The sequence below is a fragment of the Oenanthe melanoleuca genome, chromosome 2 (assembly GCF_029582105.1).
Source record: "Oenanthe melanoleuca isolate GR-GAL-2019-014 chromosome 2, OMel1.0, whole genome shotgun sequence".
NCBI lineage: Eukaryota > Metazoa > Chordata > Aves > Passeriformes > Muscicapidae > Oenanthe > Oenanthe melanoleuca.
In genome coordinates this window covers 140,827,181-140,844,509 of record NC_079335.1, presented here as the reverse complement: position 1 = coordinate 140,844,509, position 17,329 = coordinate 140,827,181, and the positions used below count along the sequence as shown (strand labels likewise).

Sequence of the window (17,329 nt, the reverse complement as noted above, 5' to 3'; positions counted from 1 at the left end):
CAATGGCCTGTTTCCCAAATTACAGACAGAATTTGGCTGAGTTTGTAGGACTACATAAAGAATAGCTGTATGGTTGTGAAGAAAACCTGAAAAATGAGATCAAATGCAATGTAGAGTCAAGTCTGCAGGGAGCACAGAACAAAGTGACATGAGAACTTCCCTATTCTCATAGCGAGGGTTTAATCAGATAACGCTGATAATTTAAATACTAACACTGTTAATTATTTCCATGAGGACTTGTCCACCTGGGAAAGTTTTGCCGTTTACTTGAACTAGTCTTGTTATAGTAGGCTCCATTAAACTGTTTTAGGTCAGATTTGGTTTCCTTACAAGTAGTATAACCTAGAAGTTTGTTTTATATCATGGCATAATTTATATTGCATTTAACCTGTCCTGTGCAGAATTCTAGATTCCCCTGTTAAAACTTGGAGAAATCAGGAAGGAAAAGTTGAAAGAAAAACTTATTGGTAATTACTTTTGGTAATTACTTTTCTGATCAGTGATCCTAAGTGATACACTCACTGGGTCCTTTGGAAATGAGGGGGAGCAAGTAGCCAAGCAGCCAGGAAGGGATTCCCAGCTGGCAGTGAACTAAACTGAGCATGCTGTAACATTGAACCTGTAAAGAGAGAACTTGGGTGAGGTTTGAGTGGGGAAGCAAGAACCACATGATCTGAACTTCTTCAGTTCAATTAATACATGGGTTAACTTCCCTGCATGCTCAAGCCTTGATAGGGGACCACAGATCTACCTAACACACCCTGACCTATGCCCTTCATGGTGTATTTAATTCATTAACTCATGAGGTTTTTTGTCACCCATGAGGCAGCTGGTGGTGGTTCAAGCTGGACTTGTGACCCCTCAATACAGCCCAACGTGTCCAGTTTGGGACCATCCATTCAGGAATGACTCTGGAATCGGAGCGGCTCCACAGAAAGGCGAGGAAGTCGGGGAAGGGTCTGGAGCCGGGGAAGGATCTGGGGCAGGGGAAGGGTCTGGGGCCCGGGAAGGGTCTGGGGCCCGGGAAGGATCTGGGCCCGGGAAGGATCTGGGCCGGGGGAAGGGTCTGGGGCAGGGGAAGGGTCTGGGGCCCGGGAAGGGTCTGGGCCGGGGAAGGGTCTGGGGCCCGGGAAGGATCTGGGGCCGGGCCTGGTGAGAAGCAGCCGCGGGAGCTGCGGGTGCTCGGCCTGAACAGGAGACTGGGCCGGGACCTCATCACGCTCTACACCCACTGAAAGGAGGGTGTAGCCAGCGGAGAGTCCATCTCATTTCTAATGCAATCCGCGATAGGACAAGAGGAAATAGTCTTAAACTGCACCGGGGGAGGAAGTTTAGGTTGCACAAAAAGGCCGGTTAGAGATTGGAGTGGGCTGCCCAGGGTGGTGGAGGAGTCACTGCTCCTGGAAGAGTTTAAGGCAAGACTGGACGTGGCACTAAGTGCTGTGGTGTAATCGGTATGCTGACGTTCCACCATGGGCTGGACTCGATGATCTCAGAGGTCTTTCCCAACCTAACCGAGTCCGTGATTCAGTGTGAGCTGCGCATTTCAGAAGCGGTACAAGGAGTCACCCACGTCCACAAGAGACACGTACAGACCCCCGGCAGGGAGCCTCTCCCTCGCATTCCCGCTGCTTGGCCAGGCCAAGAAACCTGCCGCCCCTCTCGCAGCCGGGACAGCGCGCCCTGCCCGTGTCCCGTGCCGTGCCCCGCCCCGGCCGCCATTCCGCCCTCACGCCGCCCCCGCGCACGCGCCCCGCCCGCCCCTCGGCCGCGCACGCGCGCCGCCCTCCCGCTCCGCGCACGCGCGCAGGGCGCCGGCCTGACCAACCAGCGGCGCGCGCCGCCTGCCCGCCCCCGCCGAGGAGGAGGGAGCGAGGTCCGCCGCCGTCCCGGCATGCAGCGCGGCGGCGACGGCGGTGGCGGCCGCCATGTTGTGCTAGTTTGTTGTTCTCGGGCGGCGGGAGCGGGGCCCGCCGGGCGCTGAATCCGAGCCCTTCCCGGCCCGTTGCCCGTGTCCTTCGCCGCGACACCGGCACCCGCCGCTCCGGCGGGCGGCACGGCGGCGCTGCCGCGACCCGCCGCTGCCGCCTGGGCCGGGCGCAGAGCCATGGCTGCCGCGCTGGGAGGAGGCGCAGGTGGGTGCTGGGGGCCGCCTCGGAGCGGCGGGGCCGCTCGAGGCGGCGTGCGGGGAGCCGCGGGCTCTGCGGGGCCCGCCCGGGGCGGAGGCGCCGCCGCTGCCCGGGCCGGGCTGGGAGCGGCGCGTCCCGCGTGGTCGAGGCTGGGGGAGCAGGAGCGGCCCTGGCTCGGCAGGGTCCCGGGCCGGGAGCGGCCCTGGCTCGGCAGGGTCCCGGGGCCGGGAGCGGCCCTGGCTCGGCAGGGTCCCGGGCCAGGAGCGGCCCTGGCTCGGCAGGGTCCCGGGCCGGGAGCGGCCCTGGCTCGGCAGGGTCCCGGGCCGGGAGCGGCCCTGGCTCGGCAGGGTCCCGGGGCAGGAGCGGCCCTGGCTCGGCAGGGTCCCGGGGCAGGAGCGGCCCTGGCTCGGCAGGGTCCCGGGCCGGGAGCGGCCCTGGCTCGGCAGGGTCCCGGGCCGGGAGCGGCCCTGGCTCGGCAGGGTCCCGGCAGCGCCGCTCCGGGTCCCGTCGTGCCGCGGTGGGAGCTGCTGTGGCCGCTCGGCCGGGACAGGCCCCGGAGGGACAGCGGCCTCGCCGCGTGTGCGGGGCCTTCGGGGGACGTGGGTGTGTTTTATTGAAATGTATTCCAGAATCACAGGAGCAGATAGATTGAAAAAAAAACTCTGAGACCATCCAGTCCAACCGGACATTACCGTATCAACTAAACCATGGTACTAAGTGACGCGTCCAGTCTTTTCTTAAACACCTTTAGGGATGGTGGGTATTTTTTCCCACAGTTTTTGCAGGTACAGGTGTATGCTTGAGAAACATGTCTGTAATCTGCGGTGTAGTTATAATTTCACAGACTGTTCAGAAGTAGAAGATCTCACTTGAAAAGTGTAAAATGAAGTCGGTGCTTGACTTTAAGACATTGAGGTGTTCGGTCCACTGTGCTTCTGCATGACTACGGGCACCTCTACACGTGGCATTTTAATAGACAGTTTAAAACCCTCTGTGGTTCTGACTAAGCAAACTTTAATATGAGAATATTTGGTTGGGTGATTAAAAGAAAGTCTTTCGAGGGTCTCTCCGGAGTATTCAGGAGAGGTACAGTTAAGAGGATATGTGTGTTTTCTGTGCTTGCTTTCACTGGAAGTAGCAGTTTTTGATGAAGACTGATCAGAGTGCTAAGGTGACCTCCTTGTCCTTGTCTGTACAAGAGTTTTTGGTGATTCAGTCTCTGTAAGTTGTTGCCGAGGAGGAGAGGGGTGGATGGTTCAGTGCTTATTCAGCTGCGGGGTCTGACTGCTCCATGGTTGGTTTGATGATAACAAGGCAAAACATAATGACGTTTTTATAGTAAGACTTGCCATACATAGAGGTAAATATGCCAAAGATATTCCCAAATTTAGGAGTTGAATTTGAGAAGAAGACTAGGAAGAACAGCACTACAGGTAAAATAACAAATAGTTTAATACCTTGAACATTTTTATAATAGTATTAAATATACTGCATTATTGGAGTTACTTTTAAAAAATCTTAGTGCTAATTTCTGTGGTTCGGATCTGTGGTTCCACTTGTGAGGTGGAAATAAGGCTGCCATTCATGTACTAGGTGGAAGTTTTTGTGGTATTTAAGGATAAAGTAATTTAAAGAAATTATCACTTTTGAAGCATTTTAGTTCTTTTCTTTAAAACTGCTTCAAGTTGAGTGAAGTGCTTTCAAGGGCGTGTGCTGCAGCAGAAGGCCTTCAACAGTGGTGAAACTGCAATTTCAAGGCTGATTTTTGTTGTTGTTGTGGAGTTCCATTTGTGTCCAAGGGTGAATTGGGATCCCTTTGTTCTAAGTGGGCACAAGCAGTTGTTTGTTCATGGTTCACACTGTGCTCATCAGTAAATGGTGGCCACTTAAAGATGATCCCTGCCCCATTTAGACAGTGTTTGTTTAGTCTTGGTGATCACTGTGCAACACTTGCTGAGTGTAGGAACCCACAGGTCACACACTTATGTCCATGTGACTACTCAGGGAAAATTCCTGGTTGAGGTTGTTAAATACACATTTCAAGCCCAGTCAAGAAAGCCTAGAACTTACAGAAGTGGATTATGCATGTATTTTTAGAAAGGGGCTGCTGCCTAAAGTCAGTAGTGGTATCATGTGAAAGAAGCTCTGAACTAAGTGGTTTTGTTAATTAAAAGTTTTAACTGTAGGAACTAATGTTTGGTATTTCATTTTTGAATTATTGGGGTGAGGGAAAGACTTTAAAATACAGACATAACAGCACCCCGCTGTTTCCTTAAAAAAAAAAGGGCTAATGATTGGTAAAATAGTACAAAATAGGTATTGGAAATATAAATTAATGTGAATTTGAAGACATTGTAGCATTACAGCTGACAAAATTAGATAGTTTTGGCTTTGAAGATGCAGATTTAAAGTTTAAGTCCTCTGTAAGGGTGTGTTACTGAGAATGAAATGTGAAATGTCTTTGTTGGCTGAACCTTTACATGTATTTGATGGAAGTAAGGTGATTTGGCTATTGAATAGCATGAATGGACTCACTGGTCATTTCTAATCTTTAAAACTTTGAGAAAATACTGGCATGATTCTTAAGAATAAAGCATTCACAAGTACTTTTGTGACCGGATGTGTTGATGCAGCAAAGCTTTCTAAGGATGAGAGTTAAGGCTCTTTTGGTGTTAGGTTTCACAAACTAGAAAGTTTTGAAGTGATGGTCTGGGACGTCTTTGGGAGTAATTCATAGCTGTATAATAGCTGGCAAATTCTTTAGCTAATCAGCCTGATTCAACCTGCTTCTAATTCTAGAATGGCTGCATGTTGGAACATGAAAAGTAGAGGTGGGTGTGCGAGTGATAAGGGACCTTGAGGGCTCATTGATAAGGCAATGCTTCCCAAACTTTGTTCCAGTTTTACTTACAAAAGCAGAAGCAGAGGAAACACTGAATATTGAGTAACATGATCTTAAAGGGTGAGTAGAGAGAGGATGGGGCTTTCTCTTCATGAGGAGAAGACAAGGGATAATGGCTGTGAATTGTACCAGGAGAGGCTTCACTTGCTACAAGAAAGACTTTTAACAGGGAGAATAATCAGTCACTAGAAAAATTTCCTCAGAGGCATGATGGAACTTCTGTTACTGGAGGCTTTGAGGATATGTAGATAAATTATCTCATCTAGGCTCCCTTTTTCATGGGAGACCAGGTGGTATTGGAGGGTTCCTTCAAACCTGGACTGTTATGTGATTTATTGATATAAGATAACAACCATTTTGTATAGCTGCTGAATTTTTTTGTTGATTTTTAATGCAGTCAGTGTGCAGCTAGTCTTATTTTAGAAGAGATGTTTGCAGGTTAAACAACAGACCATGTTCAAAACAAAGCAAGGAGCACTTTTTCATTGTCTGCCATACTACAATAAGGGAAAATTTTTGTAAATTTTCTTCTTTTCAAATTAGTTTACTTCTGATGAATGACAATAGCCTAGGAGACTTTGGGTGGAGATGTCCTTGGGTTGTGAGTCATGACATGGGATGGGGTGGAGGAGGAGTTAGGATGGGTACCATTGACATTTGTGTCCCTTCCTGCTGGAAGACCTGTACCTAGGGTAGCAGAATGGTGTTTCTTTACCTCTGAGGCTGTCATCAGCTGCATTTCATTTGAGCATGTATGAGGTTTGCTGTTGCAGTCAGCAGCGTGAGGACTTTAAAAACCTCTTGTGAAGCAGTTGATAAAAAGTGGAGAAAAGCTGATACTGCTAGCACAGCATGTGTGGTACGTTCTGTGTGTTGTGGGTCACTGTCCAAGGATGTGGTAAAAATTGCCCAGTGTGACAGATTCAGTTGAACTTGCTGTACTTTGGGCTATCCATGGACTGGAAATAGATTCTGATTTCTGCCTGTGTACACTAAAACTCCACGTCCTAAAGGCCTATAGAGCTTACAGTTCATGAAATAATACGCTCAGGGGTGTGCCAGGAATTAGTGCCCTCGTGTTGTACTTAGTATTGTACTAAGAACTAGTGCCAGAAAACAATGCTACAGAGAGATGTCCTTTACACACAGCAATTTTTAATCTCTCTGCTATTTTGACAAGGTTTCAGTCTTCTGAATGTTTTCTCTTTTCAGGTCATCTGCAATAAGCATAGCCTTAGTATCAGTTGTTTTTACAAAAGCCAGGCCAAACTTCTTTGTATCAAATATTAAATCTCAGATTTTAGGTCACATGGAATTTGTTGTCCAGAATAATTTAAGATGGTGGCTGTCACAGGCTTGACCAAAAAACTTCAAGTAAATGATGTGATTCATCCTGTGTTATATTGTGCTGTAATGCAGCCTCAGTGTTAACTAGAACTTTTGGTTGCTGTGAAAGATGCTGGAGAGTTTTTGAGAGTTGCAGTTTCTCATCAGCATCCAAATCCATTTGGGAACCAAACTCATGTGGATTTTATTAAAACTCTTGGCCTTCCTTTTCTGTTCAGCATTTGTAAAACAAGGACTATGGCACTTTTGGATTTCCAGAGCAAATATATTTTCTAGTTCAATCAGACTTTGAAAGTAATTATATTTTATTTGAAAGTAATTTTTTTTTGTGACTTGGTAGTTTTGGGTTTAGATGTAGTTTATTAATTAAAAAAGAAAAGGAAGAAAAAAAAACCCCTATTTATTTCAAGCATTGATTAGAAAATTTCAGTTCCAGACAGCATATCATAATTACTTCTGATCTTGCATATTGCTAGTGACTTGCTTTGCATACCAACTCTAAAAAAAAGTTGGTTTTAAGAAGATAAAAATAATTTCTCTTACTTTCCATTTTGCTTTATTTCTTTGAGGAAGCTAAACCTTATCTGTAGAAATAATTTGGAAACAAAACATTAAATACACTAATTGAGGAACGTGGTAGGCAATTGTTAGGTTTGTTGTACTTAGTCACCAAGTACTTTAGGCTTCTGTGAGTAATTGTTTACCAATATCAAGACTGTTCCTGAACAGATAAACTGAACTGTTTATGTTTGACTGTATTTTATTTGTATATAACGTGGTAGTAAGACTGAACATGATTTTTGTGATGTGTAGAGAAGTTGATTTTTTTTATAAGTGGGACTGGATTCGTGTTTGGCTTCATGAGGGCTTTGGTTTGTGGCACAGACTTGAATTCAGAAATTCCTGTTGACCTTGTAGGTTTTTTGCTGCCAGATGCTGTCAGGATTTGTTACCAGAAGTTTTTGTTCAACTGGTGTTAATAGCACAGACTATGCTACAGATACAGACATCCCTCGTGAAACCTGTTATTTTGTATAGCAAAAGATACCAAAATTCAGTTCGCTGTTTAGCTGTTTTTACATGGTGTACTCAGGTAAAAATCCCGTGTGCTGTGTAACCTTTAGCAATGAAATATGAAGAAAAATATTTTGTAGAAATAAGCTATTATATAAAGACAGTCTGGTACAATGTTTTTAATCTGGAATCTTGCTCTTGAAATGCTGCTAAGTTGTCATATTTAGTGTTTTGTATGGGATAGTGCAAGATGGGCTTGTTATATTCATTTCTCTATTCTCTATTTGAAGAACAGAGAAATGGTGTTTTTTCATGTGGTGAATGGCTTTTTCTCCTCTAATTTTCTTTTTTTTTTTTTCTTTTACTAGCTTCCTTACCTATCATAGAATCATATTTGGTTTATTTTTATTTTGCCCCAAAGCAGCGCGTTTTAGTTACTTCATTGAAAAATGTGTTGGATAAAGAGTGTGTAGAACATTTGAGCCATTGAACTATAGGATTATTGTGGCATCTCCATCTTGTTTTGGATAAGGAGAAGTCTTCAGTGCCATTTCAGTGCCTAAAACTACAATAATAAGCTTTGTGTTCATGAAAGTGTAATGTTGAAGCAAATCAGAACACAGAATTTTGTAATGTTCAGGTTTGTGAGACAGCATTTGCTTAGTGTTCCAGAAAGCTTTCAGGTGTGGGTCTGGGAGGAATAAAAATGCAGTTGTCAAATGTTTTTCTTACTCCAGAAGTCTTGGCCATCTCATTGCAGTGAAGTATTCCATCGTAGCAACAGTTGCTATGTGTGACTACCTTTTTAGGCTGTTAGTACCATTTTAAGATGTTAAGAGCTCTGCAGTGTTCTGCTGATTCACCTCCTACGCTTGTGAGACTTGACTGTGCAGCTTAAGACTTCCATTTTACACCGAAAAATTAGTGAAGGTTTTATTGGAGGAGTGCTCACAGAGTGAGAAACTGCCATCAGCAGAGCCAGAAAAGAAATGAGGCTTGTATTTTGGATTTCTGGTGTGGATGATCTGTTCTCATTGAACAGAAGAAAAGATACCAGTTTTGGCCATAATGTACCATAAAACCAGAACATAAGCTGTATGGAACAACCTGTATCACTGCTGGTGCAGCACAGAAACCTTTAGTGTGAGGCCCAAATGTGTTTGTGTGTATTGTACTTTACAACTGGCCAGAGCCTTGCATGGCAGGCTGCTGTAACAAATCAGCATCCTGAAACTTCCCTGCCACTGTGATCAAGGTGGTTTCCTTAGAACTGCAGTAGGAAGAGCCAAGTGGTGAATTGGTTTGGTTTTCCCCTCTATAACTGTTCTGCTTCCTTACTCAGTTAATGCTTTTTGGTGTTCGATAGGTCTGCTTTGGTTTGCTGTGGGTTTTTTTTTTTGTTTTAGTTTCCTGTTTTGCCTGGCAATTAGAGGGGGCTTAGTGTGTTTAGAGATCACCTATCAGCATCTTCCAGTTGGTACCCAGCTGATGCACAAACATCACCTTGGTGAGCTTTGCCATGGGAGGAAGAGCTGTGGCCAGCTCCTGGTGTGTCTTAGCAACAGTTGCTGTGTAGGGCTGCAGCGAGGCTGCTAGAAGAGATACAGAACTTCTCCCCTGCCATAGACATTTTAATGCTTTAAAAGTTTATGTTCATGGATTTCCACCATCCATTTTTTCCTTACTGTTTTCCACACAGTAGTATTCAGAATTATTTTTAAAAAACTTAAACTTTGGCTGTTGCTGACAGTGTTGTGTACTCTGCTGATGCTGAGTGGTTTTATTTCTGTGCAAGTTAATGTTTTACAGGCATTTAACCACCCATGACACAAACTTGATTTAGAAGTTTCTCAAGGAGGAGCAGCTATAAATGTTACATTGATTATTATTTACTGGTGTTTTGTAATGTTATTGCCTAGACAGGTGGAAGAAAAATAAAAGTCTGTGTGGTTTCAGAAATGGACAGAAAATGATGCCTCCTGAGGTCTATTAGGTATCACATTGCAGGAGCAAGGCTCAGTCCATTTCAGAGCTGCTGTCTCACAAGTAAAGGTAGCACAGAATGCTATTTGTAGATATGTGACTGTTGTGACCTCCTTTTCTAAAGAAAAGCTACAACCTGCTCTGGTGGGCTCTGACATTCCTTAATGTCAAAATGGCATAATTTGTAATGCTCATTTTCAGTGTCAGCTGTCACAGAACAAATAAGCATAAAAAAGAAAAGCTGTCTCCTTCTGTCCTGAAGATGTTTGTATCATATGTTGAGATGGAGAGAGAAGAGATGGGCACAGGGAGGTGAATGTGGAGCAGATATTGCAAGCTGTGGTCACTACAGGCAGATGGACCAGTCATTTTTGAGGATTTTGTGTGCATCCTGCTAGAGGGCAGAGGAAAAGAGTTTTGCTGGATGTAATTCAGCTTTGAATTTTGGTAGAAGTTGCTCATAAGTAGGGAATAGGGTGTGAGAAATTTGGAGGGTTTGGAAGAGCTAGAGGGTAGAGGTTCATGATGTTGGCTGAGTGGTGAGAGTTCAGGTCCACACTAGAAACCTTCCAGGATCTAGGACCTTCCTTTGTTATAGTTCCTTCACTAGCAGCAATAATTGGTTGAAATTTTTATGGCTGTGTAACTTTGATATCTGGATTAGAAAAGTCAACTGTAAGTTGTATCAAAAAGTGTTTTCACTGTCATGTGGAGAAAAGAAGGGTTTGGTGTATAATTTTGTGTTGTCTAGATTTAAACCTGGCTGATGTGAAGGTCCATCTCTGGAAGGATTATGTGCTAAGAGCTCAGATCTTCAAGTGCTCATGATTTATAGTACAACTTAAGTGCTAAAGGGGTGCCTGGTATGAAAAAGTGTATCTTGCAAGCAGGCATAGCTTATAAAGAATTTACTGTCTTCCTGATGGTGGTCATTGTCTTGAGCTGTGTTAGGCAATATGTGGACACTTGTTATTTGGGCTGCTGCCAAACCATTTGCTTTACCTTAAAAAATAATCTTTGGTGGTGGTTACATCAAGTCAGTGGATTACTGTAATCCAGCTGTAAGAACAGTGCCAGTGCAGGATATTTGTGCCCTTAAAATGTCAGTGCACTAAGACAGTCACTGCAGCAAGGTTTTGAATGACCATAAAGAGAGCAGTGTGGCCTTTTTTTTTTTTTTCCCCCCAAGACCACAGAATTAGTTAATTTAGTGTTCAAGAGGAAATACTTGTGCATTTCTTTGGCTTTCCTCTGAGAGTGAAATAGGAATTGGAAGAGGAGGTTGCAATATGTCAATGTTTGAGCAGAGAAATGTAAAACAACTCTTTTCAATGGTTTTAGTTCACATAAATGAATTAAAATATAAAATGTTAATAAAAATATAGACATATCTGTTGATAGTAAAGTGGAGAACCTGATGAAGGAGAATTTTTTAAATCTACTGTTTCAAAATAAAAGAGTTGCCACACTTGTCTCATGTTGCATCATAATTCATACCGAGCACTCTTTCTTTCTTAACTATTTATGATTGAAATTTCTGGTTTGAATGTTCTTAATATAGTGATGTTGCAAGATCTGGATTTTCTCTTTTTAATGTTTTTACCTTCTTTTAAACTTCCATCAATCACTGATATTTTGATAAGATAAAGTGAGAGGTGAGTAGGTTTGTCATTGCACATGGGAAATACTCCTTAAGGATACTGGGGTGAGTTTTAAGAGCTGAAGACAGATTTGGTTTTGGAGATTTATTAAAAAAACCAACCAAACAAAAAACCCAGATGAATAAAATAGTTCTTCCTTGGCAGTGTACTTGGTGAAAGAGTTGAATGCATATAGACTCAGGAGGATGAGTGGATTTATGGCATCTTAGTGATCCCAAATTGGAGTGTCACTGCAAGGACTGGTTTGCTTGACCTCCTGTATTTTGCAGACCATTAAACTGCAGCAAGTTTCCCTCTGTGTTGAGCATAACTTTTATTTTCCTACTTGTTTGATTCTTACCAAAGTTGTTAAAATGCGGGAAAAGAGAGTGAATCTAGGTGTGCATTCTCGGGCTGTAGTCAGAGAAGAGGAGAGTGGAGGTTGAGCATACGTGAGGATATGTACTTCCAGTTTCCAGGTGACAAGACATGTCTGAACAGAGCAAATGTCCTTTGCATATTCTTGCAGAGAAACTGAAGCTTTTATATTTTTAAATAGCAAAATTGTCATTTGCAAACTAAGCTATGCAAGAGGAAGTGGTGGGCTAAATTAGGGTATTTGTTGAGAGAAATATGGAACAGCAGTTGTTTCTTGGAAGGCAAGTGCATATTTAGGTACAGAGTATCATCTGCTTCAGTGACTTCTGTCAGTTTTACTGCCCCAGTTGGGATGACTGATGGTCCTTCCACCTTATTTCTATGTTCTGTGTCTTGTTGCTGGTGCTGACCTGACGTTTACTCCTGTTTTCAAAGTGCCTTTGCAGGCTCAGTGTCAGTGGATGAATTTGTGGCCTCCAAGGCAAGCCAAGATTTGGCATGATATTACCTTCACCTCCATTGCACCTCAGTTTCATGCATTTTTGGGGAACTGCTGTTTCTGGAATGACCTTTATTGGCAGAATTTGCCAGTGATTTAGCTCATGCTCTGGTGATCCTTGTCACAACAGTGAGAAGAGGCAGAGCTGTGTAGTACATTCTGGGTTTTTTTTATTGTTGAATGAAGATGTCAGTTGATAGTGGCTGACCATGAGACAGAAGCGTGCCCAGGTGGCCAAGAAGGCCCTCTTGGTTTGTGTGTGTGGCCAGCATGGCAAAGGCTGTGTCACCCCTTTTTGCTCAATACTGATAATGCCACATCTCAAATCCTGTGTTCAGTTTTGGGCCTCTCACTACAAGAAAGACCCTGAGGTGCTGGAGTGTGTCCAGAGGAGGGCAGGGAAGTTAGAGCAGGGTCTGGAGCACAGGTCTGATAAAGAGCAGCTGAGGGAGCTGGAGGGGTCAGCCTGAAGAAATGAGGCTCAGGGGGACCTTATTGCTCTCTACACCCACCTGAGAATGAATCGTGATTTTAAAGAGTTAAGATTTTGACTAAGGGTTAGAAGCAATTCATATTGATCAGAGTGTAAGTTAGATAAACAAATGAGAGGTTAATGGTTATTAGATGCTTAAGCTAGAGATAATAGAGGTATTGGTTGCCATTATGAGCTTGTTTCAGTTTTGTTTATAGAAGGAGATGGAGTAAGTGAACTGTTACAAGAGCAGATTGAAACCAGTAGAACAATGACTAGCACCTGGACTTTATACCAATCAATCACAAAGCAGCAGGGGACCTTGGATTGTGCCAGAGGGTCATGGAGACCTGATGAAGAAATTCCTTACTTTGTCCTTCAAGACCACTGACCCAATTCGAGATGACCAACCCAGTTCAAGAGAAGAATTGTGCACACGTGAAGGACTATTGGCCTCATTTTAATACAGAGCAGGGATGGGAGGTGCTGGGGTTATGCATATATATTGTATGGAAAACCTTGGGAAATAAATAGAGGGCAAGGAACCTTGTGTAGGTCTGCCATGTCTGTAGGGGACTGCCCCTGTGCAGCCTGCTGGCATCTTAATAAACAAACCACTCTCTAACTTTAACTAGTTGGAGAGTCTTTGTCCGTGAGGAGCCAAGGGGGTCTGTCTCTTTCTGAGGTAGCAAGGGACAGGATGAGAGGAAGTGGCCTCAAGTTGTGCTAAGAGAAGTTTAGATTGGATGTTTGAAAGCACTGTAAAGCTTTGGAACAGGCTTCCCAGGGGAGTGGAGTCATCATCCCTGGAAGGGTTCAGAAAACATGTGGATATGGCGCTTGAGGACATGGTTTAATGGTGAGCATGGTGGTGGAGCTGGGTTGATGTTGAACCTGGCAATCTTACAGGTCTTTTCCAGCCTTAATGATTGTATAATTATATGCTGGTATTCATCTCTTCGTGTTAGTTGAAAAGTAGAAGATGATATTTTTGCATCTTCTGAGCAACATGCACATCCCCACACCCACCCAGAAAATCCCATCTGTGTGGTTGCTTTGGCAACCTTTCATTCCAGTAAGAATTATTTAATATAGTCACCTTTTTTTTACAGATGATGACTTTGATCAGTTTGATAAGCCTGGTGCAGAAAGGTCTTGGAGAAGAAGAGCTGGTGATGACGACTGGGACAGGTAGGTAGAATATTTTCATGTTCAGTTTGTGTATACTGAATTGCATTGTTCTGTTTTCCCATTCTGGCATTTTGTACTCTAACATTTAGTGCAGTGCACATTTAGATTCAAATGAAGATGTTGGTTGTTCTGCATGTGTCAGCCAGTGCTAGATCGTGCCAAACGTGCTTGCCTTGAGGAATATAAAGCATTGTGAAGAGATGCCATTTAAAATTGGATAAATACAAAGTATTTGCAGCATGTAATTTTGCAATTAATGTTTTGGTTTTGCTTTTAAATATTTAGTAGACCTAGGTGATTTAAATAGAATTTGCTAGTACTTGAATTTACCCAACTTAATTTTTAAAATATTTTTTACTTGTTGTTTAAATTCTTATCCTCAAACTTCTTCAGTTTTAAATTGGGGAAGAGGAGGAGAGCTTAGGCATGGGCTTTTTCAACAATATGACCGTTTTAAATATTCAGAAGTGTGTGAGCTCTGGGTTATTTTGGGGGAGAATGTGTGTTCTTTTATGAGACAGGAATCAAGCTACACTGACTCTTTCTGGGAGAAAGCTTTTCTCTTATTTCTGTTATTTTTCTGTGATTCCTTTTTAGTAATATGCTTGTTCAGACTTGCCCAGTGGTTTTCACTCTAAAAGGGAGAAAAAAATATTCCAAATAGATTTCTGTCTTCTCTAATAATCACTCAAGTGATTGTAGTAAACAAATTTTACTGTAAGTAGTTTTCCACTGAGCTGAGCCCTTGGAATATATCAACTGCTCTACATTTATTGTCATTCCAGAGGCATTAGTTTCCTCTTCCTTGGCTTTCTGCTAGGTTGAGTGGATAGCTTTCATTGCTTCAGGAGACGAGTCTGTGACTGAGGGATTTGGACAGTAGCTCTGGTATGTACAGGGTGTTCTGCTGTGTGCAGTGAGCAGTGTCTGCTCTCTGTCAGGCCAGTACAGCTGTTAGAGGGTTGGATGCTGCAGTGCACCAAGGGGCTGCCCTGGGGTTTGAGAGTGTAATTAAAATAATTTGCCCAGGCTGGGTCACTCTTGTGATGCCTTCCATCCCCAGAATTGGCTGTTCAGAAGCCTTAAAATCAGTATTACAGGCAGAATGTTTTGTATTAGAATATTTTCTGAACTTTTGGCCTTTGTTGCATGAATGGATGAGCTCTTAGCTGCTGACTGGTTACATTTGGGTTTAGCTGCCCAACTCATCACTTGAGAAAATTTGGAAGAGTCAAGCAGCTGTTGCATCAGGAGTTGGAAGCTTTTACCCAGTGATAAACTCCTTGTTCAGAGCTGGTTTTAAAGGGGCTTGAGAGTATTTTCACCAAGCTGAGACTTTGAAGTATACAAGGATTTAGTTTTAGAAAAAAGTTTTGGTTTATGTGTTTTCTATTAGCTGTATTTAATTAAAGAGAGATGATCAAAAATTCAGTAGTGAAATTGTGAGGGGAGTGGTTTCAGGTGCAGAGCAGAGGATTCTAGAATTTCATCTTGCTGATTATTTCAGAAATTTTATTTTACAACATGCAAATAAAATATTATTTGCATGTGATGGAATATTTTTTTGGTTAATATTATTCTATTCAAATTGCTAAGCTGTCTTTGTAAATACTGAGTTTTATGGGTGTCTTGACAATTATAAATGCCGTACAGGGGTATGTTGCCTAATGTAATTACTTGAGAGTTTTACCTACTGGCCTAATTTAGTATAGGACATAGTTTCTTAAAGGTGGAAAAAAAGCTGGATGAACACAGTCTGTGTTTTAATCCTTTATGGCTTGTTTTCAACTGAAGCATCATTGGCGTGGGGGAGAGATGGAGTTCTGCTAGTCACACATCTTCATCAACCATGAGCTCTTACTGTGTTGTTACTTGACTGAGCCCCATTCCCCAGTCACTTAAATAATTTTGAATTTTCAGGTCTCTGTCCTTTCTCAAACCCTGGAGGGTGTTAAGTGAGAGTTGGAAGGCCCCAGTTATTTGGGAGTACAAATGTGACATTGTTCTTGGAGAATTCTTCCCATTTTTTACAAATTCTTTTCCTGAAACATTTGTGTCCTTGCTACTCCTCATGTTTAATGAGGCATGCTTATGAAATTGGAGACTTAAAAGGGCCAGTCTGACGTGTTTATCATGTTAATTTGTACATTTATCTCATTAAGTAGCTCAAAACTTGGGTTTGGGAAGAAACCTGCATTCTGGTGCTCTCCTTCAAGGTGACAGGATGGATTTAGTAGCTGATTTTTGCTGAAATTCACTTGTTCAGACCCTTCTTTGAGATTACTGATTTCTCTGTGCTGGCTGAAAACTTACCACTTTTTATTGTCTGCTATTTTTTGCTGGTTTTTTTTTTTTTTTTTTTTTTTTTTTTTTTTTTTTTTGTTTGGTTTTGTTTTGTTTTGTTTTTTTTTCTCATTTGAGAAAGCTAAATTTATTCAGTGAAGAAAACATTGGGTATTGGGAGTTGGGGAAGAGGAGGAAAATCTGTCTCTTTCATGTAAGAGCAGCAACCCCAAAATTATCTTAACCCAAAATTTCCTAGTATTTTGTGTCTTGATGATAGCAAGGGTGAGATGCTTTTGGTGCTAGCATAGGTGTGTACTTTTATTCCAGTTTAATTTATTTTATGTGGATTTGAGTGGAAATTGCAGCCATTCATTTTTGTCTGTTTCTCTCAGCTCTCCTAAGATCTGTTAGTGTCTGGAGGTTTTCTGTTTGTTTGCTTTGTTTTTTAGTAGTCAGATTTAGTCCTTGTGGTCCCTCTTTTTTCTATAGACAACTTCAGATTTGGCAACTTCAAAGGAGCTTGAGATAGTCCCACTTTACTGTGCAGTTTTTTCACTATTACTTTGTTTATTCATAAAGTTACTCATGGTAGTTTTTCTTCTTCTAATTTATCAATGAAAAGACTGTATTACATTGAATATTTTAATAGGTTTTGAAGGGCACCCTGTGAACTACTTTTTGCTTCTGATACAAATTTCGTTTATATCCCAGTGTTAATTTTTTTACTATCAATAGGCCAGAGTTTCCAAAAATCTAGAATGTGTTTACAATTAATTCTAGAGATAAAATATTAATTTTTTTCTAAGTAGCCACATCAAGGATTCTTTTTAGTAACGTTGTAAATAGGTCTAGGTATGTTTAGATAATTAATTTAATCCTTCACTTTCTTTTGCAGTCCTTTCCTTAACTTGAATTTCTTGCTACCTGAGCTTGGTTTTTGTCTTATATGCTCTTGCCATCTCCTGGAGTTTCTCTAGTGCAGTTTTATTAAAAGCTGTCAGTGATGGACCATAGTGCTGGGAAATATTTTCAAACATTTTGGTGCATTTATCAGATTACTGACAGTTAAAAAGATTATTGATATTTTTTTATATTTTAGAGACAAAATTGAAGTAGGAAATTCCTCTGCAACCATATCTGTTACATAGAATTTCCTGTCTCTGAAAGAAAAGGCTGAAATTCTAGTCAGTTTGCTCTTTGGAATGTGTGATGTGTCTTACCTCCCAGTTTTTGTTTAATATTACATTGAGCACAAAATGATTACTATTAGTTAATGTTCAGTCATTCCTGTAACTATTTGTGATGAATATCAGTGTATAAGTTCTGTTTACTGGTGCTAATATCTTATTTAGGGCTTATTTGGCGTATCATTTGTTCTTTGCTAGCCCACAAGATTTTTACAACCCTCACTCCCCCTTCCCTTCAATATTATCTGTACAGTAATTTGCTCTGAAAAAGATTGGTGCATCTGCAAAACCAACTGATTTG

The 17,329-nt window shown here is 42.2% G+C and overlaps 1 protein-coding gene across 8 annotated transcripts in view; it reads left to right on the top strand.

Annotated features, from left to right (window-relative positions):
- Positions 1-1,866: 1,866 nt before the first annotated feature.
- Positions 1,867-17,329, top strand: part of RBM33 (RNA binding motif protein 33) — a 97,592-nt gene continuing 82,129 nt past the window's right edge. For 6 of the 8 annotated variants that reach the window (XM_056483677.1, XM_056483675.1, XM_056483674.1 and 3 more), the window contains exons 1-2: positions 1,896-2,135; positions 13,477-13,555. In XM_056483677.1, coding sequence (XP_056339652.1) covers positions 2,108-2,135; positions 13,477-13,555 — 107 coding nt within the window. In that variant the 5' untranslated portion in view covers positions 1,896-2,107. Of the gene's footprint in view, positions 2,136-13,476; positions 13,556-17,329 lie in introns of all 8 variants that reach the window. The other 2 variants (XM_056483671.1, XM_056483679.1) reach the window with 1 other exon arrangement.